This window comes from Heteronotia binoei, chromosome 5 (genome assembly GCF_032191835.1).
Source record: "Heteronotia binoei isolate CCM8104 ecotype False Entrance Well chromosome 5, APGP_CSIRO_Hbin_v1, whole genome shotgun sequence".
In the NCBI taxonomy this organism is placed as follows: domain Eukaryota; kingdom Metazoa; phylum Chordata; class Lepidosauria; order Squamata; family Gekkonidae; genus Heteronotia; species Heteronotia binoei.
The window spans coordinates 135135340-135159910 of record NC_083227.1 but is presented as its reverse complement, the minus strand read 5'-3'; the positions used below and the strand labels follow the sequence as shown (position 1 = coordinate 135159910).

At 47.8% G+C, this 24571-nt stretch overlaps 1 protein-coding gene across 5 annotated transcripts in view; it reads left to right on the top strand.

The window, feature by feature from the left end:
- JADE2 (jade family PHD finger 2) overlaps positions 1–24571 on the top strand; it is a 290477-nt gene that overhangs the window by 156825 nt on the left and 109081 nt on the right. For all 5 annotated transcript variants that reach the window (XM_060240452.1, XM_060240456.1, XM_060240451.1 and 2 more), the window contains one exon: positions 16911–17122. In XM_060240452.1, coding sequence (XP_060096435.1) covers positions 16911–17122 — 212 coding nt within the window. The remainder of the gene's footprint in view (positions 1–16910; positions 17123–24571) is intronic.

Genomic DNA, 24571 nt, shown 5'->3' with positions numbered 1-24571 from the left:
AACTGGGTAACCCCTGAATGAGAACTGCCTCAGGACAGTTGTGTGAGAAGCAGTAATATACAAAGGAGGAAAGAGAGGCAGATATGATTATAAATTAGCTTTTGAAAACATTTTGCTATCATCTTAAATTTAAGCAATAATTGATGTTGGTGGGTGGCATAAAAGGTGATAATTGGTTCCTGTAAATCTTTTAAAGTGCATTTGTGGGATATGCTCATAATGAAATATCTGATAGCTTCACTGCACAGAATTGGCTCTTATGCTGGTTGTATTTAGTTTGGTTTAGTTTACATAGAAAGGTTTCTGTGGCACTGAACCCTAAACCATCCAAGCTTATGAAAACTTCACTCTTAAAGGAATGGGCAAAGTATTGGTGTTCTTTTTTGTACTCTCTCAAGCAAAATTATTCAGAATTTAAAAGTAAATATTTTGAAAAAGGAAGAGAATATCATCCTGAAGAAGTCACTTGTGAGTTGCAGCTTTACATCCATATCCTAAATGGAAACAAGTCCCACTGAGTTCAAAAGAAAATGCTTTCATTGACTACCACTAAGTCCCATTTTCCCCTGGATGGAGCTCTAGTCACTTGCTTTGTGGAAAGGGATAGCTTATTAGAAGAAGTTTCTTGAATTTGGTGGGGCTCCAGATGTATGTGTGCATCTTTCTGTAGAGAAGAGCTGAAAATCCATGTGTAATTGCTCCCTGATGGAGTGGGTTTTATGCCCTTATGACAAGGGTACTGAGTGTCTGGTTGGGAGCATAAACTTGCAGCCTCACAGGCCGGAGCCAAAAGCAGGCCAGACAGAGGCAAGGCAGGCCCTCATGAGGCAGCCACATAGAAGGGCCAATTCAAGACAAGGGCAGCTTTGACCTTTGAGGAGGACTCATGGCCCCAACAGCAACCACCATGCAGATTCCATGACTCACCCAGGCCCGACGGCTAACTACTGTTCAGCAGCAGCAGCAGCCACCACTTGAAAGCCTATGTGGTGTAGTGGTTCAGACTAGGATCTGGGAGACCCAGGTTCAGATTTCCTATCTGCCATGGAATCTTGCTGGTGACCTTGCTCTAATTCTCAGTCTCCCTGTGAGGTAGGTAAGAGTTATTGTCTCTGATTTACAGAAACCAATGGAACAGTTTCTAGGTGACTTGCTTTCAGTGGCGTAGGGAGGGGGGGCGGGTCGCCCCAGGTCTGGGGGGCCCCTTGGCAATGCCAAGGGGCCCCTCAGAAGCCGGCTGCACTCGCCGCCTTCCCCGCCCGCGCGCAGGGCCCGGCGGCGGTGGCGGAGGCCGGAGAAGCGGCGGAGAGGCCGGCGCTGGTCGCTGGAGGGCCTCCAGCGACCAGTGCCGGCCTCTCCGACGCTTCCCCGGCTCCGCGACCGCCGCAGGGCCCCGCGCACGGGCCTCCAGTGCAGGCGGAGGCCGGGGAGGGCGTCGGAGAAGCCGGCGCTGGTCGCTGGAGGCCCTCCAGCGGCCTCGCCACCTCGCCGCCGGACTCGCCGCCTCGCCGGACTCGCCGCCGCCGGACTTTCCGCCGCCCTGGAAGCAGGTAAGGAGGGCAGGCAGGGAGGGAGGGGGCCGAAAGCGGGGGGCGGCTGGCGGGAGGGGGCGGCCTTCCTTCCCTCCCTCCTTCCTTCCTTTCTTCCTTCCCTCCTCCCTTCCTTCCTCCCTCCTTCCTCCCTCCCTCCTTCCTTTCTTCCTTCCTTCCCTCCCTCCCTCCTCCCTTCCTTCCCTCCCTCCTTTCTTCCTTCCTTCCCTCCCTCCCTCCTCCTTCCTTCCCTCCCTCCCTCCTTCCTCCTTCCCCCCTTCCTTTCTTCCTTCCTCCCTCCTTCCCTCCTCCCTCCTTCCCTCCCTCCCTCCTTCCTTCCCTCCCTCCCTCCTTCCCTCCCTCCCTCCTTCCTTACTTTCTTCCTTCCTCCCTCCCTCCTTCCTTCCTCCCTCCCTCCTTCCTTCCCTCCCTCCTCCCTTCCTTCCCTTCCTTCCCTCCTCCTTCCTTCCTTTCTTCCTTCCTTTCTTCCCTCCTTCCCTCCTTCCTGTCCTTCCTTCCTCCTTCCCTCCCTCCCTCCTTCCTTCCCTCCTTTCTTCCTTCCCTCCTTCCCTCCTCCCTTCCTTCCTTCCCTCCTCCCTTCCTTTCTTCCCTCCTCCCTTCCTTCCCTCCCTCCCTCCTCCTTCCTTCCTTCCTTCTTCCTTCCTTCCTTCCCTCCTTCAGCGGGCGCAGCGGCCCGCTGAAGCAGCCTGTCGGTCACCCTTCCGGGTTCCTGTCCTGCATCTTGACCTGTGTTATTCGTGACAGGCTGCTTCAGTGGGTCGCTGCGCCGCCACCCCTGGGTCCCACAACGATGGGGACCGATGCCACAGGGACGGGCTCGAAACACTCTATAACCCCCTCAAAAGAACAGCAGTCTAGCTCACTTCCCCCGAGCCCTGCCGCCATAAGCCTCAAGGGGGCTCATTTTGCGGCATCTCCGGCGGTAGGGTGGCACCCGCACGGGACACATATCAAATGAAAGAGGGGGCGCAGGGCTATCAGAAACAGCCGGCGGAGGGAGTCGGGAGCCCACCCCACTGGGGGATCCACACTCCGAAAGTGATGAAGGTGGCGCAGATAGAGCCAACAGAGCAAACAGGACAAAATAAATTGGCTGCATTATGCAGCACAGTTGAGAAAGTGCCTTAATCCCATATACTGATGAAGTATATACAGGATTTGAGAACAAAATTGTTTCCGGCGGTGATATTTGGGGGATTTTTGGGGACGTCATAGGAAGTGCTGTGAAGTCACTTCCTGTTTCCGGCAGTGGCATTTGGGGGAAATGATGTCATTTGGGGGAAGTGATGCCACAGGAAGTGATGTCACTTCCTGCTTCCGGCAGGTGGCGCGGGGGGAAATGATGTCACAGGAAGTGATGTCACTTCCCATTTCCGGCAGGTGGCACGGCGGAAAATGATGTCACAGGAAGTGATGTCACTTCCTGTTTCCGGCGGCGTGCACACACGTAGGGGGGCCCACATAAATCTTGGGCCCCGAAAGCCCCTAGCTACGCCCCTGCTTGCTTTGAATGAATGGCCGAAAAGATCCTAGCATCAAGTGCTGAGGAAATTCTTACTCATGGCCTTGTGGTCTAAATAGTACTCCCCTGCTCCTTTAAAATGACATTCACTCACCTGTTTGTGTTATTAACCTAAATAAAAATATACATACAAGACAAAAAGATCCAAGGGAGAAAATCTCTTTGTATTTGTAATACTGTAGCCATGTTTTAAAAATACACTTCTGACTGTTTATAGGTACACACATCTTCTTGAAGAAACTATCAGTTTGTGAATCAACTAATGACACAGTGTGGATCTTAAAATTGTTTCTCATGAACAATTTTATCATCCTTTCCAATATGTTCTGCAGGCTGAAAGGAGTTCTCATTTCAGTAAATTGATTTCAGTTAAAGTGCAGTTTAGTTGGAAATAAGTCTCAGTTTTTGCACAAGCTGGCTCATCTGTTAATATTTCTTCCTGGTTTATTAAGCAGTTCATTATAAGAATTTTTTTAAAGTATAAAATACGTATTTAATAGAAAAATCTTCTCATAGTAAGTGTCCCAAAACCCCACATATCTACCAGGAAGCATCGTTATAGAACAGTGGTTGATGAGAGTGCAAAAAACACAAAAATATGGTGTGCAAAACTTATTTGCATTGTTTTTTATCAGTTTTTTTAAAACAGATGATCCAAATACAAGCTGTGGGCTTGTGTTGGCTTCTCCCAGTGTCTAAGAGGTTCCCAGTCTTATGAGAGGCTTCAGATATTCATAGCCTTTCTCTCACTGCTTACAGCAACAACTAGAGCAGGTTGTTTTTCCACCAGCAGGGCTCTTTTGCCATTAAACAACAGAAATTCAGCAGGCAGAACTTTTCTCAGAATGTAGAATAAATGTGGAAGGAAATCTGAGTTCCTTCCTGATATACCACTGAGAAAGGTATAGCAGTTCAGTTCCTCTCCTCCCCACCCCCACCCCCAGCAGATTTTTGCAGGCAACAGTTGTCAAACAACAGTTGTCACCAGGCCTCAGATTCAGCAGGAGCTCAGAGGACCCCAGCTCCTGAACCTTTCTGAGGGTTCCCCCCTTCCTCGCCACCTACCTTGTCCAATGAATAGTAGATGCATAACAATCCCTGGATTAGGAGAGCGAGCAACCAGCTAGCCACCCGGGGCTTTGCCATGCCCCCAGCAACCCTCATTAACCCCTGGAGCAGCCCATGCCACCCTTTCTCCACTTCTTACGTGATTTTGGGCAGCAGGTGGCTTGCTGGTTTTTTGACCGGGAGGGGGGGGCCCGGCCCAGGAGAGCTCCAGGCCAGCAAGGCCTGCTTGGGTTGGCTGCATCTCTAGCCAGCCCAAGCAGGCCTCACTCACCTGGGGCTTTCCTCTTTTGTGTCAGGTTGCTTTTGGCTGGTGGGGGGGCAGCATACGCTAATGAGTTATGCTAATGAGCTACGCCACCTATTTTTCTATTTAAAAAATTCACATTATACCTCATCTTACAGACTTCTGAAGAAGGAATCTGAGTGGCTCGTTTCCAGCTAAGTGCTAGTTTGGGGTTGGGAGGAAAGTGCTAGACAAAGTGCTAGTTTGGGGTTGGGGTATGCCATGTGAGTAATGTCTATACAGGCATTATGTCAATGCCAGTACAATTACATCTTAGCATGATGTCTGAGGTGATTGTCTCATTGCCACTATTGTAAATCCAAATCCAGTTCAAGAGACCTGTTCAGGGTAACTTAACTATTTCCTGATATTCTGTAGTGAGAACTGCTAAATAGCTACTGCATACTAATGGCATTGTTTGGTGTTTACTTTCTTTCTAAATAAAGTCATCTGACATAAGTGCTGGACAAGCACTCAGTGACCAAATCCGCCTCTACAGAACACTGTCAAAAGGCAATGCTGCTCAGTTGGGGGGAAAAAATGAATAGCAATAACTTTATATGGTGCTGAGGAAGATAAATGGAGCATAAATGGAAAAAGAACTTCACCCCCAGGCCTTGTCATTTAGCGATTCATAAGACATTAATCGCTTTGTACCCGTCAGGTACATTTGTCACTTGAATAGGCTCTGGGGTGCTTGTGAGCTGAGCTCCACAGACTAATTATGGTACTAATGTAATTACACAAACAGAATAGATATATGTGTGTAAGCAATACACAGAAAGAAGAGATTGGTCACATAATCAACAAGGCCCAATTAGTGGGGAGCATATTCCTGTTCCTAAAGATACCACTTGAAACTTTGTTCCCATTTAAAAATCCAACAGATTACATTGATAATAAGTTTTAGTGATATTTTTTATGTTCATTTTGTTTGTAGTTTAGGCTTTTCTCCTTTAATGCGCATCTCTTCATGTGTTTACACAATTTTAATCTCTACAAGATATAACATTCTTGAATTGTATTGTCTGTCTGTGATTATTTAAGTTAAAAGTCTGAAATAAAAGTTTTTTAAAGTGCAGTGTTTTCAGGCCTTCTGCTGAAGAGGAACTCAACTTCAGAGCCAAGTAAAATCAGGAGATGGAAGCGGTTTCTCATAAACTCCTGTTTCTTTCTTGTGGGTTCAGTTGGCAGTATTGCTAACAATGAAAAATTTAGAACCTTGCCTTAGCCACAGGGAATAGGCTGTAACAGAAGGTGTAGGGTAGGATAGAAGTTTCCACTTAGCATGAAATAAGCACTGTCTTAGTGCTTTTGTAACCTTCTCCAGGAACACAGGTTGGTTTCATATTACCTTTAGAAATCCTCTTTGTATGTTCTTACTTCTTCACCTTTGCCCTTGTTCATGAATAGCAAATTATTGGACATGCTCAATGCTGAACAATTTAAAACCATAGCTATTGCCATCACTGCAGCTCAAGGCAATAGCTATAGTTACTGCACATTAATTATAATGCAAAAATGCTGAGGATGTAACGTCCCCTAATCTCCATCCACCTGTTACTTTGTAGCAGAAAGGAATAGATTTCTAAATGATGACATATTTTTGAGTTGACTGCCTTGCTTTGAATTAATTACCAACTTGTTAATTTGTATAGATAAATACTAGGTTGGCTCTGTACAGGTGACATTTGGAGAATATCTGCAGAACGCAGCTGTTGATTTCTCATTTAATAACACAGAACATTTTGCTTGGGCAGACTGTGTTTTAACTTGAATGAATTGTTCAATTAATGTTTTCAACCCTATGAGATAGTATTTCTAATAATATATAAACAAAGAGGCCTTGCACAAGTTAGGTTTATCATATGTGATCTGCAGCACACTAGATCTATGCCACTGGAAAATAAATAGCATGCATTAAAGGCAGTAGGATACACCAAAATAGCAACTTAATAGAAGTAATTTTTCCCATCAGATTCTTCTTCGTATGCCTTTTGATACAGCACAGCTAAGGTTTAGAAAATGTGCAGCAACAGAGACACAATTTGTAGAAGATGGCAAGAGGGCAATTCCTATTGAGTTTCCTCTCCTCTGTGAAGCCTCCCACCATGTCCATGACACTGTGTTCTTGAGGGTCCCTCAACTATGTGGAACCTAGAAAAACTGATTAATTAACTTGTTTATTCTCTAAAGATCAGAATACACAACCAAGACGTTTTCCTTCTCAGTATGCTAGGGTATACCTTGCTAAAGAGTACTTATATGTATGTTGAATGGTCTCACTTGGACAATGTCTTTCTACCCCCTCTTCCAACCCAGACCAATAGCTGTATTAATACTTGAAGCATGATCATTGCTTTAACAGATTGCTAGTGAAGGACTCTTCAAAAAGTCAACCAACTGGAGTACTCCAAACACTTCAGGCATTATATACCAAATTCGGTTTCCGAAAGCATCTCGTCATCTGTCAGGTTTGCTAGCAATAAACCGGTACTGTCAAGTTCCTTTGCATGTTCTGGCATCACAACTCTAGCATTCGAAAGAGCTATGGTAGGGAATTGTGTTGTCTGGCTAGCAGAATTCCAGACTGATACAGACATGTAAGATGCCGATCCAGATTCTTGCCTAAACTTGCCAAGGCAAGCAGCCTGAAAATGGATAGCTCTTTGAGAAACTTTAAAGTTGCTCAAATGTTCAAGCATCTAATTGAAACAGCTGCATGGAGTCTGAACCAAATCAAAATTCCATTCCAAGAAAATCTAGATGCTGCCATCAGAATAAATTATGCAAACTGCATACATTTTGATTAATAACTTTCCCACTTCTGCAAATTACTCCCCCCCCCCCAGGCCCTTAACCCAAAGCTTATGCAAACAGTATATATTTTGATTTCTTCCATAATTTATTTTGCATACCAGAGTCAGATTTTTAAAGAGTGTCATGTTCTTGGCAAGAGCTGTGGTGACAGGAAGGAAGAAAAGGGCCTGGAGATTGAGATTTGATCGTCTGTGAGGGGTACCAGGGAAAGAGCTATGAATAACTGTCAGGCAAGTAGGACAGAGAACTGTTTTGGAAGTCAAAGATGTTGTTTCCAACCACTGAAAGTGCTTCCCAAAAGCCACTGGCTCTTATGCACTGAATTGCTTTAAACTTAAAGCTTTTGCCATGAACATATCCTAAATGGCTGTTAATGATTTTACAATGAATATGTTTGAACATTATAGATACACCACAGGATTATTTTGTACCATAGCCACAACGCATAAGCCATAATTGGAAATCACTTTTATGTTCCTACTTATGAGTGAAATAAATTATTTTATCCTAGGCTAGTGAACTAGTCGTCATTGTGTCATTATTTTTATTTGATGGTAGACATTTCACATGTTTTCCTATGTATATTAATCCATGATTTGATTAACTTACATTTTAGTGAAGAAAATGACAAGTACAACCCTTAACAACATGTCAGCTTGTGTCTTATAAATGAGTTTCATGCACTTCCTTCAGCACCTATGTTTGCACAAGACCCCATTGAAACCCACTGATTTTGCATAAATGGAAGATTTTTTTTTTTAGCATGTATGGAATTAATACATAGACCTGAGCTATAACATGTAGCTGCCAGACTATCTGCAAACGAATACTTTTCACACTAGCTAATTTTCTGGGACACCTCACTAAACAAGCAGAGTTTCTCAGAAGGATATATACTTAGAGTTGTAAAGCCAGTCCCAGGCTGAAGGCTGGAGACCAGATACTTACATGGGTTGATTGGGTTACATTCCCATTAGCTATGGACAGAGGTAGGATAAATTTATTTAGATATGTATGCCCTGCTTTTCTCCCAAAGCAGCTATTCTCCCCTCCTCTGTTTTAGCCTCATAACAATCCTGTTGAGGTAGGTCTGGCTGAAAGTGGCTAGGCCCAAGGTCACTTAGCCAAGCTTCCATGGTAGAGTGAGGGTTAAAATCTGGATCTCTCAGATGCTAGAATGACATTCTAACCACTTCAGCACACTGAAGGAGAAAAAAGTCAGAGGAATAAAGGCTGGATTCAACCATGCTGTCTACAGATTTTCCAGTAATGATTGTCATTAATGAGTACTACTATTGTGGGTGTGTCAGGTGAAAGCTAGAAGTTGCTCCTACCAATAATGCTTGTTTGGTATAATTCCAAGATAATGATTCCTGCTGTGGATCAAGCACTGACAGTATCACATTCATTGCTTGCTATTGTTACTGAGAAATCTGGTTATAATGAGAATAAAAAAGCAAGATTAGAAATGCAAAAAGTAAGCAGCTTTCTGACAGCAGGAGAGCTTAGTGTGGGGAAAAAATGACAAAAATGGTAAAAGCTTTTATAGAAAGATACCTTATAAATAAAGTTAATTTTTCTCTAGTGCCCTTGGAATGTTCTCCTTTTCTTGTGCATCTTAAGCAAATTATCAGCATCAGAGTAGCTAACCTCATGCCTCTGCACTGTGCATCATCCTGCTGCTTTAATGGATGCATCCTTTTTGCCCCCCTAGTCGAAATAAGAGACAGACACAAGTATTGGGTTTAAACCGGGCCGCTTTATTAAACTCACTTAATCTGTGAACTTGGCAGGGGTAAGACCTATCCAGACAGGCCCCTGGGGTCACCCACGGACCCCGCCCTGTCAAAGGGCGAGCAACCCTGCCCCCAGCACAAACCCGCCATATTCGGGTTGTAACTGAGCGGCCAGGCCTCCAGCCTTTCTCCACCTGGGCTAGCATCGATCCCCCATGGAAAGATCCGCCGCAGGTGAGGCTCCCCGTGATCTGCATTCCCCGCACTGAGCCGTGTAGCCCATCTGTGGTTCATACAGACCACACGCACCAAAGGTGCTAGGCCATAGGTGCTCCCCTGAAACACTGTGGCCAACACATCCCCGGCCAGCGACCAATTTATAATCCACCCCAAAACCTAACACTATCAGGCAGTACAAGGTAGGCGAAAAACAACTCCACATGGGCCAATTATGCGGAGATGAAAAAATTCCTACCTGGCCCCCAACAGGGCGACCGGTTGAAACCTGTACTGCCAAGGGAGGGTGGGAGGGCAGAGAGCCAAGAAGACAGCCGCCCTGAGTCGGGCGGGGCCAGGGCTTATATAGCCCTGGCGCCACGCCCCACTCAAGCCCCGGATGGGCTGGGGCTGTCAAAGCCTGCTCTCCTTCTTCCAGGAGGGCAAATGCGGCCCCCAGCCTGAACGCCGGCGATGCTGGCTTGGCTGGGAAGGGCCGAGCCTTGCCCCCCTAGTCGAAATAAGAGACAGACACAAGTATTGGGTTTAAACCGGGCCGCTTTATTAAACTCACTTAATCTGTGAACTCGGCAGGGGTAAGACTTATCCAGGCAGGCCCCTGGGGTCACCCACGGACCCCGCCCTGTCAAAGGGCGAGCAACCCTGCCCCCAGCACAAACCCGCCATATTCGGGTTGTAACTGAGCGGCCAGGCCTCCAGCCTTTCTCCACCTGGGCTAGCATCGATCCCCCATGGAAAGATCTGCCGCAGGTGAGGCTCCCCGTGATCTGCATTCCCCGCACTGAGCCGTGTAGCCCATCTGCGGTTCATACAGACCACACGCACCAAAGGTGCTAGGCCATAGGTGCTCCCCTGAAACACTGTGGCCAACACATCCCCGGCCACCGCCAATGCCAAGCCTCAGCTTAGGCATTAGCGCCCCAACGGGCGGCCCAGAGCCGACCGCAAACCCTGCCGAATCTCCTCCAAAAAGGCCCAGTTGCCCAACTCTGACAGATGGACCCCATACGACCGATACAGGTCAGCATCATCGACCCGTATGGCCGGATGAGGGAGGAAAATTCCCAAGCCATCTTCCATGGCTTTTTGTAGTGCCCTATTAACCTTGCGCCTAGCGCGCTCGATCCCACCAGGGGAAAGGGCATACCTCCACACCCTGCGTGGCAGAATTGCTGACCACACCAGGATCACCCCAGGCCATCTCCGCTTTATTTCACGGAGATCAGCCAGCGCCTGCTGCGAGAGGGCCTTCCCTCGCAGCATCCCAAGGTCGTTACCACCTAGGTGAACAACCAATATGTGTGGAGGCGGACCAGCCCTTTCCCTGAACAATAAAGGCATAATACCAGGCCACCGCAGGCCTCGCCGACCAAGCCATTCCACGACCGCCCATGCACTAAGGCCCAGCTGGGAGCCAACTGACGACCGCCGAGCCTGATGGGCGGCCCAGAACACCATGCTGTGCCCGCAGATGAGAATACGCCGCCTCTCACCACGAGCCACAGCACCTGTAAGACAAAAAAAAATCAGGCCGGTGAACTCAAACAGCAATACAAACCACACTTGACCCTCCGCCCTTTAGGGCCCAAAAGGGCGAACGTGCATCTTAAAGGCCGCCGACCGCCAGCGCCCGATGCGCTGTATAGAAGCAGGTGTGTAACCCATTGAAGCCGCCGTGGAGGCAGCCCCAATGCGGAACGAATGGGTTCCGAATTTGACACCTTTCAAACCTATGGCAGCCAGGGCCCGACTAGTGACCGCCCAGAACTGGTATTTGGTGAGGGGTGAGGCGTCCTCGTGCCGGAAGAAGGGGCCAACCCCCGAGCCCCTAAACTGAATATATTGCCTAACGGTCAACACCGGGCACAGCTCGTGGACCGCACACTCACCAAGAGTGATGACGGCCCCCTTCCTCCATTGATCGGTCTTGGACCGCCGTATCGTCAAAACTACCTGCCCCTGACCCATTTTGACGTCTCCCACCTGGAGCGCCCGCATGGAAACGTCCGTCTTGGACTGCGTCACCAGTTCACTGATCCTTAGGGCACCGAAAAAAGCCACCAACGAAGCCGCATGAAACAAAGCGGCCTCGAAGGGAGAAGAACAAATGGCCGGCCAGCTACCAAACAGCCCCTTCAAAACGTAAGGGGAGATGGGCTGCCGGTCATCCACGCGCGGGCCACGCTCCCTGGCCCAACCTTCCAGCATTTTTCTGATCCTAAAATCAGACGTACTATCCGCAAACCCACGGGCTTTGCTAATAAAGGCCAACGCTGCTAGTTGGCCCCTAATAGTCTTTAGCCCCAAGCCCTTCTGCTTCTGATGTACGCTGAATTGCATAAGGTGGGCCGCGGGAATGGGCCAGCAGTCCTTCAGCGCAGCGGCCCTCCTAAACTCCCAAAATTGAGAGGCCGCCCTATCATAAGCCCTTCTCGTGCTAGGCGCTAAAGCCAACTGAATGGCCCTACCGGCTTCAACTTCCCAAGCCGCCATAGGTCCAAGGGCATCCGCTCCGGCCGCAAGTCCGCTTCTGGGGCGAGCTGCCGAAAACGCTCCATCTGTAAACGAGATAGAGCGTCCGCCACCCCATTGCAGACCCCGGGTATGTGCCTAGCCGTGAACAAAATGTTCAGCCGGAGGCAACGCAGCGTAAAAGATCTAACCAGGTTCATGACCAGCAGAGACTTTGAAGTTAAGGAGTTGATAACATGTACTACTGCCATGTTATCACACCAAAATAGCACAAAATGGTTGGCAAGTTGCTCACCCCAGAGCCAAACGGCGACTAGGATAGGGAAAAATTCCAAAAAGGTCAGGTCTCTGCAGAGCCCACTGTCCAACCATTCCGCAGGCCATTGCTCTGCACACCAATGCCCCCTAAAGTACACACCAAACCCAGTAGATCCGGAGGCGTCAGATGAGATCTGAAGCTCAGCTTTGATCTTTAACTCCTCCCTCCAAAAGGAAACGCCATTGAACGCTTCCAAAAACAACTCCCAAACTTCGAGGTCCGCCCGCATTCCTGCGGTCACCCGGACCCGATGATAGGGGGAACGCAACTGCCGCATAGCATCACAAAGACGCCGCAAGAAAGCCCTGCCTGGTGCCACCACTTTGCACGCAAAGTTAAGGTGACCCACCAGCTGTTGCAACTCAAGCAACGAAACCTTGTGCCGTCCCTTCAATGTAGCCAGCCGAGCTCTCAGGTCCAGTACTTTCACCTCAGGTAGACAAGAAGACTGTGTGTGGGTGTCCAGCTCTATTCTCAGAAAAGTAAGTACCACACTGGGTCCCTCAGTCTTCTCCTGTGCCAAAGGAACCCCCAGCTCGTTGGCAAACTCTTGAAAGGCCCCCAACAACCCGGCGCACTGCCCCAGTGCCCGGAGGACCAACCAGAAGATAGTCATCCAGGTAGTGCGCCATGTCGTTGCACCCCGTCCTGTCCCGCAGAACCCACTCCAGGAAGGAACTAAAGCGCTCAAATGCGGCACAGGATATCGAGCAGCCCATAGGGAGGGCGCGGTCCATATAGAATTTGCCCTCAAAGCAAAAACCCAGGAGCTCGAAAACCTCGGGGTGCACTGGCAAGAGACGAAATGCTGACTTGATGTCACATTTCGCCATCTCGGCCCTAATGCCACAACCCCGCACTACTTTGACCGCTTTGTCAAATGAAGTGTACCGCACTGAACACAGTTCCTCAGGGATGGCGTCATTGACCGACGCCCCTTTGGGGTAGGACAGGTGATGTATGAGGTGATACTCCCCAGGTGCCTTCTTAGGAACCACCCCCAGGGGGGATACCCGCAACGTTGCAACCGGAGGCGAATCAAAGGGTCCAAGGACCCTACCCTCCTTGGCTATCTTTTCTCGAACTGTATGTTCAAGGCCAACCACCGACTTAAGGTTAGGAGCCAAAAAAAGGGGCCCTAGGCCCCTGGTATGGAATCCTAAACCCGAAGGAAAACCCCTCCAACAAATATTGCCCATCGGCCTTGCGCGGGTACTTCCTCAGAAGCCTATTTAGGACCCTCAGCCGAATGGGGCTGGGCCCCTTTTCCAGGTGGCTGCTGACTGTTACCGCCACCCCCGGGGTGTTTGACCCAAGGTTTTGGCTTGGACCTGCTACAGGCGGACTGGGCATGAGGCCCGCTACACAGCGGGCACTCGTGCTTGAATTTGCACAGCTTCTGGGTGCACACTCCCTTGGAAGAGAACTCCCAGCATAGCAGCCGGGATTGAACCGGCTGGCCCGCCGCCGGGCGGGCACCTGTAGCAATCTGCTGATGTTGTTTTTGGACCAAATGTCCGCTATCCGACCTGTCACCTGCATTAGGCCGGAGACATCAGCTGCAGCCACAGCTGCTGGTTGACTTGGTCCCAAGGCAACCCAGGGTTGACAGCAGCCCTCATACGGAAGGCTTCGTCCTATTGCAGCCATGCTGCACCGACGAAGTCCGTATATGCCCTATATATAATATCAATATATTGAAAAAGGGCAGCAGCCCGGGCCGGCTGCGCCCTGGCAATAACGCACGCGTAAATTAAAAAGCCAGGCAGCCAATTTGCCCAAGTCCTATCAACTTTACGGCGTTTTAATTTTTCTTTATCCTTCTCGTCGAGCTCATCCTTACTTTTCCTCTCGAGCTCCCTATAGAGAAGGCCGAAGACATCAAGATACTCTCCACGCAGGATCTTTTCCTGGGTAGCCCCCGTTAAATGATCCCCCAGAGGCAAAGAGGTGTCTCCAAACGGGAATGCGTGTACTGGTATATTGGCATAGGGGTTCGGCGGGTAAAACCACCCGCCTCCAAACCCGGCAGGGCACATTCCCTGTACCTGGGCGTATTGCTGCCCACCCCAAGGCAGCACTCCTTGTGGAGGCGGCCCTGAGGGAGCAGCAGATGTCGCCGCGCCAGCCTGCGAACCCGCTGTCTGCAGACCAACACTGCCTAAACCCGACCCCTGTGTAACAGAACTCTGTAGGCCCCAGGGCAGTGCAGCCCCCTACTGGGCAGCGGGTGTGCCGGGCTGTCCCACCCTCCAAGCCCTTTTGCCCAACCTAGGGGGGAGGGCGGGCATCTGGACATGTCCCCAGGGCCACCCAAGAGGCTGGTGTGGTGCCAACTTACCCCCAGCACCATCAGGAGTTCCACCACCATCCGGCTTCTGCGGCACATCGCCTCCATGGTCGCCGCCACCTAGCTGTTCACCCGATGGTCCTTCTCCCGGGTCGTCTACGCCGTCCGGCTCCAGCTGCAAATCAGGCCCCGGCACTCCGCCCTGCAAGGCAGACAGTCGAGCCAGCATCTCTGCTTCAAACGTAAGGCGCGTCGACCGCCCAGAGGCGCGGCGGCGCCCCTGCCATATGGGAGCTCCCGCAGCGAGCCGCTGCTGCTCTAAAGCTTCCATCTGGTTAATAATGGCCAAACGGACCTGCTCCCCCTGACCATGCTCCTCAACTGGGCGCACACGGGGTGCACGCGCCGGCTGCTTACCCTTGGCCTTTCCTTGACCCTTCTTAGGTGCCATACTGATGACCGTACTTAGATCCAATCCAGACACCCCACAACCACCGTGTTAAGTGGGCAAAGAAGAGGTTAACTCCCCCTAAAAGGCTGTGTCAACCTAGGGCCTGCTACCTGAATCCAGCTTCCGCCGGAATCGAACTCAGTCTGTGAGCAAAGAGTTCAGACCACAGTAGTGCTGCTTTACCACACTGTGCCACAGGGCTGCTAAAAGCGCTTCCGCAGTAACCCAGGCAGCTATATCCCCCTTTAAGGCCTTCTAACAGCAGCTGGCAATGCCGATGTCCTCTGAGGCACTGAACCACCCTGGATCCGAGCCCTGCCACAGGCCCCCTGCTTAGAACACCGTGCCCAAATGGGGACCAGAAATGACCCCTCCACGCGCCAGTGAGCTTGCCCGCCTTAAAGATGCGCCTCGCTGCGCTACAGAAAATGGCCGCTGTAACGGCCAGGCAAAATGGCCGCCGTGAATCCTTACCGCCCAAATAGTGTTTAAAATGGCCGCCGCGCGTGCCTCGTGCAAAGCACGGGGCCACCCAACAGCCCAGGGAAGAGGGCCGCCTAGCAACAAGGGGCTCCCGCCGTGAAAATGCCCGCCGCCAGCGCCTAATGCAGAGCCCGAGGCAACCCACCACCAGTGGATAAAATGGCCGCCGCGTGCGCCTCGTGCAAAGCACGGGGCCACCCAATAGCCCAGGGAAGAGGGCCGTCTAGCAACAAGGGGCTCCCGCCGTGAAAATGCCCGCCGCCAGCGCCTAATGCAGAGCCCGAGGCAACCCACCACCAGTGGACAACGCCCCGCAAAGCGGCCGCCTCACGCGCCGCGGCCGAGCCCGGCCGCCGCTGGACACAGCCAAGCTCCCTCAATCACCCCCAGGGCCTCCCAAGTCAGCCGCCGCTAGCGCCAAGAGCCACCCCGCGCCTGTCACCAAACCGCTGTTGCTGAAGAAAAAGCCGACGATCGAGCACCGGCCGCACGCGCTACTGCCCACGCCTGCGCCAACGCTCCGATCCCGACGCTCCGGTCCCTCGCCGCTCCAAGACCCGCCGGCCTAACGACGACGCTACCGGACACAAGGCTCTCCGTCAGAGCCAAGAAGACAGCCGCCCTGAGTCGGGCGGGGCCAGGGCTTATATAGCCCTGGCGCCACTCCCCGCTCAAGCCCCGGATGGGCTGGGGCTGTCAAAGCCTGCTCTCCTTCTTCCAGGAGGACAAATGCGGCCCCCAGCCTGAACGCCGGCGATGCCGGCTTGGCTGGGAAGGGCCGATCCTTGTGATATATAAACTCTCAGCCTTCAGAAGCAGCGGTTTCTGAATCAGACTTCTGTCCTTATCCCCATCACTCATTCTGCTCGAGCTGGAGGTGCCCCCTTAAAGGTGAAAAGAGCCTTTAAAAGTAGTGAATCATGAGCTCTCACATGCCAAACGGTTCTGTCACAGTTGCAGGTAATGTCGTGAGTGGCTTCTGCTGCTGCTTAAAAAGCAAGGCTGGTTAGACCAGAATCTTGAAAAAGCAAGGAGAGAAGGGTGGCCTCTAAGGAAGCACAAGGGCTTTTCCGATACTTCCAGTGTCCAGTTTTGATACCTATAGTTATTGAGCCAAGTGAGAAAAGTTGCATGGACTCCAAACATCTCCATCTTCAGTTGTGACAAATGCAATTCCAGTGAATAAAGTGGTGGTGGAAAGTGCCGTCAAGTCAAAGGTGACTTTTGGCAACTCTGTAGGGTTTTCAAGGCAAGAGACACACAGATGTGGTTTGCCATTGCCTGCCTCTGCATAGTTACCCTAGAATCCTTCCCATCTAAGGGATAGGCTGAGAGAGTCGGTTGCAACCAAGGTCACCCAGAAGCCTCATAGTAACAAGTTGGATTTAAGCCTGAGTCTCCTGCACCTTAACCTGGTACAAGTATACCACACTGGTTCGGAGTGTATCTTATTTGGGAAGTTGTATGGTCCTCTTTTCTCCAATTTCTTTTAAGTTGTTTCCACTAATGGCAGAAGAAAAAACAAACAGAGCTCACTAAACTGCCCAACCTTCATATTTTTTAGGCTCCAGTAGGATATTGCGCCCCCCTCCCACCCCTCAAGAAAATCCTAACTGTGACACAGTTTGAGATACTCTGGCCTAGAGTAAATGGAATGCTGTTGCCTTTTTGCCTTTCAGAACAGCCAGAAATGGATGAATTCACTCTGGAAAGAGTGCTGGAGGAGCTGGAGACGCTGTGCTATGAGAATATGAACATTGCCATTGAGACAGAGGAGGGCCTGGGCATAGAGTACGATGAGGATGTCGTGTGTGATGTCTGCCGTTCACCAGAAGGAGAAGATGGCAATGAAATGGTTTTCTGTGACAAATGTAACGTCTGCGTGCATCAGGCAAGTCATATTTCTCACTGGGAGGGGAGGGAGAGTTAAGCAGGTCTTTCTACCTCATTACCTTAAATTACCAAGGACAGGTTAGAAGCAGGAACATTGCTAATGACAGGGGAGCTCTCCTGTCCTATGTTTGTTTGCAGCAACAATGGAACTCCTGGGCTTCAGCTTCTCTGAAAGTTAAGTGCTTGCAGCCCATCGTCAAGGATTAAGTAGGAAAAATACTGTGCTACCGCAACAGTGCTACATTTTCTGTATGTTAACCTGTCTATATCCCTGTAGGCTGTGTTCCTGTTGCTCATCCTGACTAAAGCTGAAAAGGGGTTCCTCTGTCCCACCTTAATCTTAAAATAAATCCATACGTTCTAATATTGGTCAGTAGTTTGCGATGGGTAAAACCCTGTGAATTGAAGGCTATGCACATTATTTAATGTGGGATTCTTTTTAAACTATTCCTTTAAATGTCTACCCTCATAAAGCTGCTTCTGTGAAACATCTTGTGGTTTTGACTGGGCAGAACATGGCAGTGACTACAGAAAGCAGCTTTTTACAAATTGTTTGTGTTGAGTTTAATAAATAAATAGGTCACCTACAGTCTGTGTCATCTGGGCAGTTAACTTACCAGACTGTCTTTTAGAAGGAAAGAAGATCAATTTAGGCCCATTGAAGTGAAGCTACCAGTTCGTAATCAATACTGAGTAGCTGAGTCTGGGTTGTTCACTGTAATCAGAGGTAGATCTTTCTTTAGCTTCCTTTAGGCTTGGCATTCAGAGGATGGTCTCTGTCTCAGCAGAGCTCCTGTGCTGCCACACGCTGGCAGGATTTTCATCAGAACATCCTGGAACTGAGGGAAACGGTTGTGGGTAGGTGGGTGTTAAACACCTTCTAGGAATGCTATAGATTTCTCAGCAAATCACAACTATTCAAGACTTTAATCAGGCTTTGATAGTAATGCCATCTTTTCATATTGTATAGTATTCTTCATGAAACACAGTTACTAGCACGTTATTATTTGGATGCTGTGTGGCCATCACTGTGGAGAGGACTCCACTGTTGTACAAATATCAAATAATAACCCCATTTACTCGAATGATAGCCAAACCTTGTTGTCCTGTCAGGACCATAGGTTTCTGTATACTTACTCACTAGCCTTTTTTCCCATCCTTCTGTAATTTTAGAAAAGCTTTAGTTATTTGCCAGCTTCCTATACCCTTTCTGTCCTTTCAGCTGTGGGACAGTCTTAGCTCCTAAGTAGCATAAGTTGAGTTGTGCTAGGAAGTCAACTTCCTCACCTCCCCATTCTCATGGCAACTTTCTCTGCCCCAACACAGGTGTGCCCCTGAAGGTTAGTGGGCCTGAAGTAACAGTGTGGGGAGGAAATTGGGAGTCAGGAGGGTGTCAGTAATATCTCCCTCCACTCCTTCACAGACAAAAGCTGTCCCATTGGTGCTTCTGACAGAGTGACTCTTAAGGGTCTAAGAGCCATACTAGTATAACTATAGGCATGTTATTTCTAAGTCTTCCTGCTAAAGAGGATGGTGAATCAAAAGGGCTTCTCATATAGTAGAATGTGAAATGAGGAGGCTTTCAGTGGTCCTTGGATGATCAGGGACAGAGAAAGCTATGTTCCAAGTAGAAACAGCAATTGGGTCCCTGCTCTATGGACCCTTCATACCAGGCAGGCAGACTGAATGGATGGTCTCACCATATGATGTAGCATACTTGTCTTGTGTGTCCATCATGCCCACCAAGTGTGACATAGAGAGGCTAGAAGACAGAGAGCATTGATAAGTCATGGGTGTGATCTATGCATAAGCTTATTTTATTTTTGGTTTCTTAATAGCACTTAATGTCAAAACCAGGAACTGTTAGAAATGCTTGACAGCCTCTGGTCAATTTTTCAGCTTGGTGCTCTTATTGTCCTTCTTAGTGGATAACCCATGACTGTATCCTTTTTTTCCAGAGAGGCATTCACCTCATGGAATTACTGCTGAGCTCACTGTACGGGTGGGAAAGCAGCCAGTGGTGAATTCCTCTCTCTAAGAATTTGTCCATGTTCCATTCTGTTTTGCCAGATTAAATCAGAGCTATTTAAACACTGTGCTTCCTAGACACATGAGCACTGAATGGAGAAAAGAGATATTGGATTTTCTTTAAAGGGCCATAATGTGATTTGCACACTAACCTGTAAGTGAGCACACCTGGAAGGGAGAACACAGTAATCTAGAATGCGCTGTGAATTCTAAGATGCCTAAAGTAAAAGCTTGTAAATAACAGAAGGAAGGAAAAGAGGAGAGGAGGAAGAGGCATAGTTCCGCAGGAGGAAGAGGAAGAGTTCCGCAGGGCCTGCAAGACCGCCCTTTTTAGACAAGCCTATAATGACACTGACTGCTGAGTTGCCTGGTACAAAGAACCGCCATCTATAAGATTATCTAAACTGGCAGAACCAGCGCCATAACAGTTTTATTGCTGCCAGATATATTTATATATATATATATAGTGTAACGTAAATTATGTATTTTAACTTAACTGACTGGTTTTTATATGTTTAATTTTAATTGTTAAATTCAAAGTCTTATTATTTATGTTAACGTGTAAGTTGTTGTTAGCCGCCCTGAGCCGCCTAGGCGGGGAGGGCGGGATAGAAATAAAAGTTATTATTATTATTATTATATGACCTGGAAGAAACATATTCTGCTTTATCTAAGAGGATCTCTTAATCTTGCATCATGTTATGCTGTGCACATCAGATCAATTAAATGAATAAGTCAGTAGCTGGTTTTGTTTTTCTTAAAACCAATTTATTATACTGTAATACATTGCAATAGCACATTATCTTTTGTTAATAAAAATTGATGCATATACATTACATTTTCTCCATCCCTCCCCCTTTTAGTGACCCCCGGCAGTGTATTTTATTTAAATTGTTAAAAAGGTAATACATTTTATCTATTAAAGAATCTTACTTCCTAAAAAAAATCAAAAAGAAAAACCATAGGTGGTTATTATAATCCATCTTCATAGTAGTCCTATAATCCTTAACAAAAAAACGAAAAAGATATAGTCCAGTAACTATAATCCATATAAAGTATCTTTAGAGAATTAACCATTGTCAAAAATCGCCAAGTATCCTTTAACGTTCCTTGTTTTTCCATGTACTTTTGAAATTTTCCCCATTCATTTTTAAACTTCTCTAAGTCTTGTTCTTTTACGATTCTTGTAAATTTGTCCATTTCACTCCAATGCATAACTTTCAAAACCCATTCCCAACTTTCTGGTATTTTGTCTTGTTTCCACATCTGCGCATACAATGTCCGTGCAGCTGAAAGCATATACCAAATTATCATTCTATCTTGTTTTTGAAATGTTTCCATTTGTAATCCCAACAAAAAAATGGCGCCTTCTTAATATTATATCCCAAAATTTTCGAAATCTCTTGCTGGATCATTTGCCAAAATTGTTTCGCCTTTTCACAAGTCCACCACATATGGTAGAAAGATCCTTCTTGTTTTTTACATTTCCAACATCTATCCGACACCTGATTGTTCATGTTTGCCAATTTCTTTGGTGTCATGTACCACCTATATAGAATTTTAAAGCAATTTTCTTTAATGTTATAACATGTAGATATTTTCATAGAGTTCTTCCATAAGTATTCCCATGACTCCATCTGTATTTCTTTATGTTTATTGCCCATTTTATCATTTGTGATTTAACTACTTCATCTTCCATAGACCATTTCAATAATAGTTTATATGTCTTTGAAATCAGCTTTTTACTTTCCCCAAACAGCACTCTCTCCAGTTCTGTTTGATCTTGTCTTATTCCATAATTCTTAATGTCCTGTTAAAGCAAATTCTTTATTTGTTGCATTTGAAACCAATTGTATTTATATTGTATATCTTCGGCCGACTTTAATTCCACCTTTCCTCCTTGAATTTTTAACAGTTGTTTATATGATAGCCAGTTCTCTTCTCTAATATCTGAATACAATTTTATTACTTCTGTTGGCACAATCCAAAGCGGTTTCCTCTCATCCCCATATCTTTTATAATTCAACCAAGTATTTAACAAATTGCCTCTAATGTAGTGATGCGAGAAGAAGCCATCCATCTTATTTTTCCCATAGTACATATAAGCATGCCATCCAAAAACAGTCAGTAGCTGGTTTTGGATTACCTTTGGGCTTTAAAATTTACCACCTACTGAGGGAACTGCTAATGAGACAGGGAGCCTTTAACTTCTGCCATATTCATTCTGATATCAGTAGCCACACTCATCATCTTGATAATGTAGTAGCTATTCTCTAGCTTCTATGGAAATGAATCTGAGGTGTTACTTATTCTGCGGGCATATTAGAATGATGGTTTTTGAGAATGCCACAGTGAAAAGTGGTTTGTATATAACATATGGAGCTGCTTAGTACTGAATCAGGGCATTGGTCCATCTAACCCAGTATTCTCTTTGACTAGTGGCAGTTTGTCTGAAGCCATTGCAAGTGAGGAGAGAGGACTGCCGAAAACCCCAAATGCCTTCCAAGATTCTTAAATCATTGCCTAGGGATCTGCATGATTTCCCACCCACCCCCCTTAAAAATTATTGCCTTAAAACAACTTAAGGTGGCAAAATTAACTTCGAATGTGTGGTTCTGTTTCTTAGATTATTCCTTCCTTCCTCTCACAGACTTTCCTCTCAGTTGTTCCTTCATTCTCTCAAAACGAACAAAGACATCATGTTCTGGAATTACCAAAACAACTGAGAGAGGAGATCCTCCAAAACCAGATCATTATCATAACATGGATGAGAGCTAATTTTAGCTTGTGGGATACCTACAGTATCAAAGCTTTGCACACTGTATTCAGACATATTTGTGTTGGAAGGTTTCTTTCATCATTTTTAGTGATGGGTGATAGAACATAACCTAAAAGCTTTTCACTGGTTTACCCATTGTAATCTCTGAAACATGGTTTAACTGATTATAGGAGCATTCCTACACAAGGGCAGTGAGCCATCTTGTCTAAAAATAGGCAATAGAATAAAAAGTTGAGGTTTTGTGCATTGTTGTGCTGCAGTTGAATTACTTAAAGTTTAATGAAATATGATGCTACAAATGATGCTTACATAAGAACATAAGAGAAGCCATGTTGGATCAAGCCAATGGTCCATCTAGTCCAACACTCTGTGCCACACAGTGGCCAAAAAAACCCGCCAAGTGCCATCAGGAGGTTCACAAGTGAGTCTAGAAGCCCTTCCACTTTGCCCCTCCCCCAAGCACCAAGAATACAGAACATCACTGCCCCAGACAGTTCCAGCAATACACTGTGGCTAATAACCACTGATGGACCTCAGCTCCATATTTTTATCCAAACCTCTCTTGAAGCTGGCTATGCTTGTAGCCACCACCACCACCTCCTGTAACAGTGAATTCCACATGTTAATCACTCTTGGGTGAAGTACTTCCTTTTATCTGTTTTAACCCGACTGCTCAGCAATTTCATTGAATGCCCAAGTACAAATATCCTGTGAATTACAGATTTTCAGGAATTACATAATCTTCATCGTGTCTGTGCTTCACACTCATGGGATGAAGCGCCAGCGCCAATTCCTGATTGGTAACTCCAAAGTCTGGGATTTTTTGTTGCCCAACCCCAGTAGGGATGCACGACAGTCCCAGTGCGCATGCCCACCCGGTGGGCGCGAATATCCCACCAGTTCCTTTACCGCCGCGTCGGATAGACTTCTTTTCATCACTCCAGTCCAATCTTTGTGTAGGAGCTCTATTTCATCTCTCCCTCCCCTCGCTCACGATAACAACGGATGCATCGCTGTGGGGATGGAGAGCGCACCCTGGAGATCTCTGCATAGGCAGTCCATGGCCCCCACCAATGGCTCACCATCGTATCAATTTCTTAGAGCTCATGGGAGTCCATCTGGCCATGAGGTCATTTCTACCCCTAATCTACGGTCAGACCGTAGCTGTGATGTCGGACAACACGACAGCTGTCAGTTATATAAATCATCAAGGAGAGACTGTGTCCAGACGGCTGTGTGCGTTGGCGATGCAGCTTTGGGAGACCTGCATAGCTTCTCAGACCTTCATTGTAGCCACCCATCTGCCCAGGGAGCTCAATGTTCAAGCGGAGTCTCTGAGCAGGGAAGACGTCTCCCATCACGAATAGGAGATGAACTGGAGATATTTCGAACCTCTGTTCCGGGAGTGAGGTCATCCCAGAATAGACGTCTTTGCCACGGCAAACAATCGGAAGTGTGAACAATTCTGCTCCAGAGGAAGGACGGACCCAATGTCCATAGGGGACAGTCTTCTACTTCCGTGGGTGGGCAAGTTCCTCTACCTTTTCCCACCATTTCCTCTTCTCACCAGAGTGCTTCACAAATTGGCCCAGGAGCGTCCAGAGTGCATCCTAGTTACTCTGTGATGGCTTCGACAGACTTGGTTTCCTGTCCTAGCCATGGCAAGGGGGTGTCACCGCAAGTTTCCGTCGGAACCGGACCTCCTTTTGGCTCAAGGTGGCTGCCTGTTTCACCACGACATCCCTTCCCTCAAATTGACGGCTTAGAGGGTCAGCGTCTAGAATTCTCTGACAGAGTGCAACATGTTATGTTGAACAGTAGAAAGATGTCAACTCGCCGCTCCTATGCGGGAAAGTGGTCTAAGTTCCTGTCCTTTTTGCGGGACAAGGGTATTGATGCACGTTCTGCTGGTCTTGAGTTTGTGTTTGAGTTTTTACTATCTCTTGTTGATGCTGGACTTAATCATTCCTCGATTCGAGTATATCTGGCTGCCATTTCGGCTCATCATGACCCTGTGGATGGTGCATCTGTTTTTACACACCAGCATACAAAACATTTTTTGAAGGGTCTTCTGCGGCTTCACCCGCTGTCTAAGGTTCCTCCTCCTGCTTGGGATCTGACGCTGGTCCTTGACCAGCTCTCGAGGCAGCCCTTTGAACCCGTGGCTACCTGCCCGCTGCATCTTCTAGCCTGGAAGACTGCCTTCTTAGTGGCCGTCACTAAGGCCAGGAGGGCAGGTGAGCTAGTGGCTCTGTGGTGTGATGCTCCATACATTTCTTTTCAGGACGATGGGGTGTCCTTGGCCCCGGACATCTCGTTCCTCCCTAAGGTGTTGTCTAGTTTCCACCTCAATTTGGAAGTGTTTCTGCCTACTTTTTACCCTTCTCCTTCTTCTGTGGAAGAGAGACGTCTGCACGCCTTGGATGTTAAGAGGGCATTGTGGTTTTATCTGCATCTCAGCAAGCCATTTAGGAAGGATCCCAATTTATTTGTCTCCTATGCGGCCTCTAGGTTGGACTTCAGGATCTCTGCACAGAGGCTTTCTATATTGATCACGGGAGCCATTAAACTCTGCTACCTGTTGGCTAAGCATCCCTTGCCAGGGCCACTCCGTGCACATTCCACTAGGGCTACGGCCAC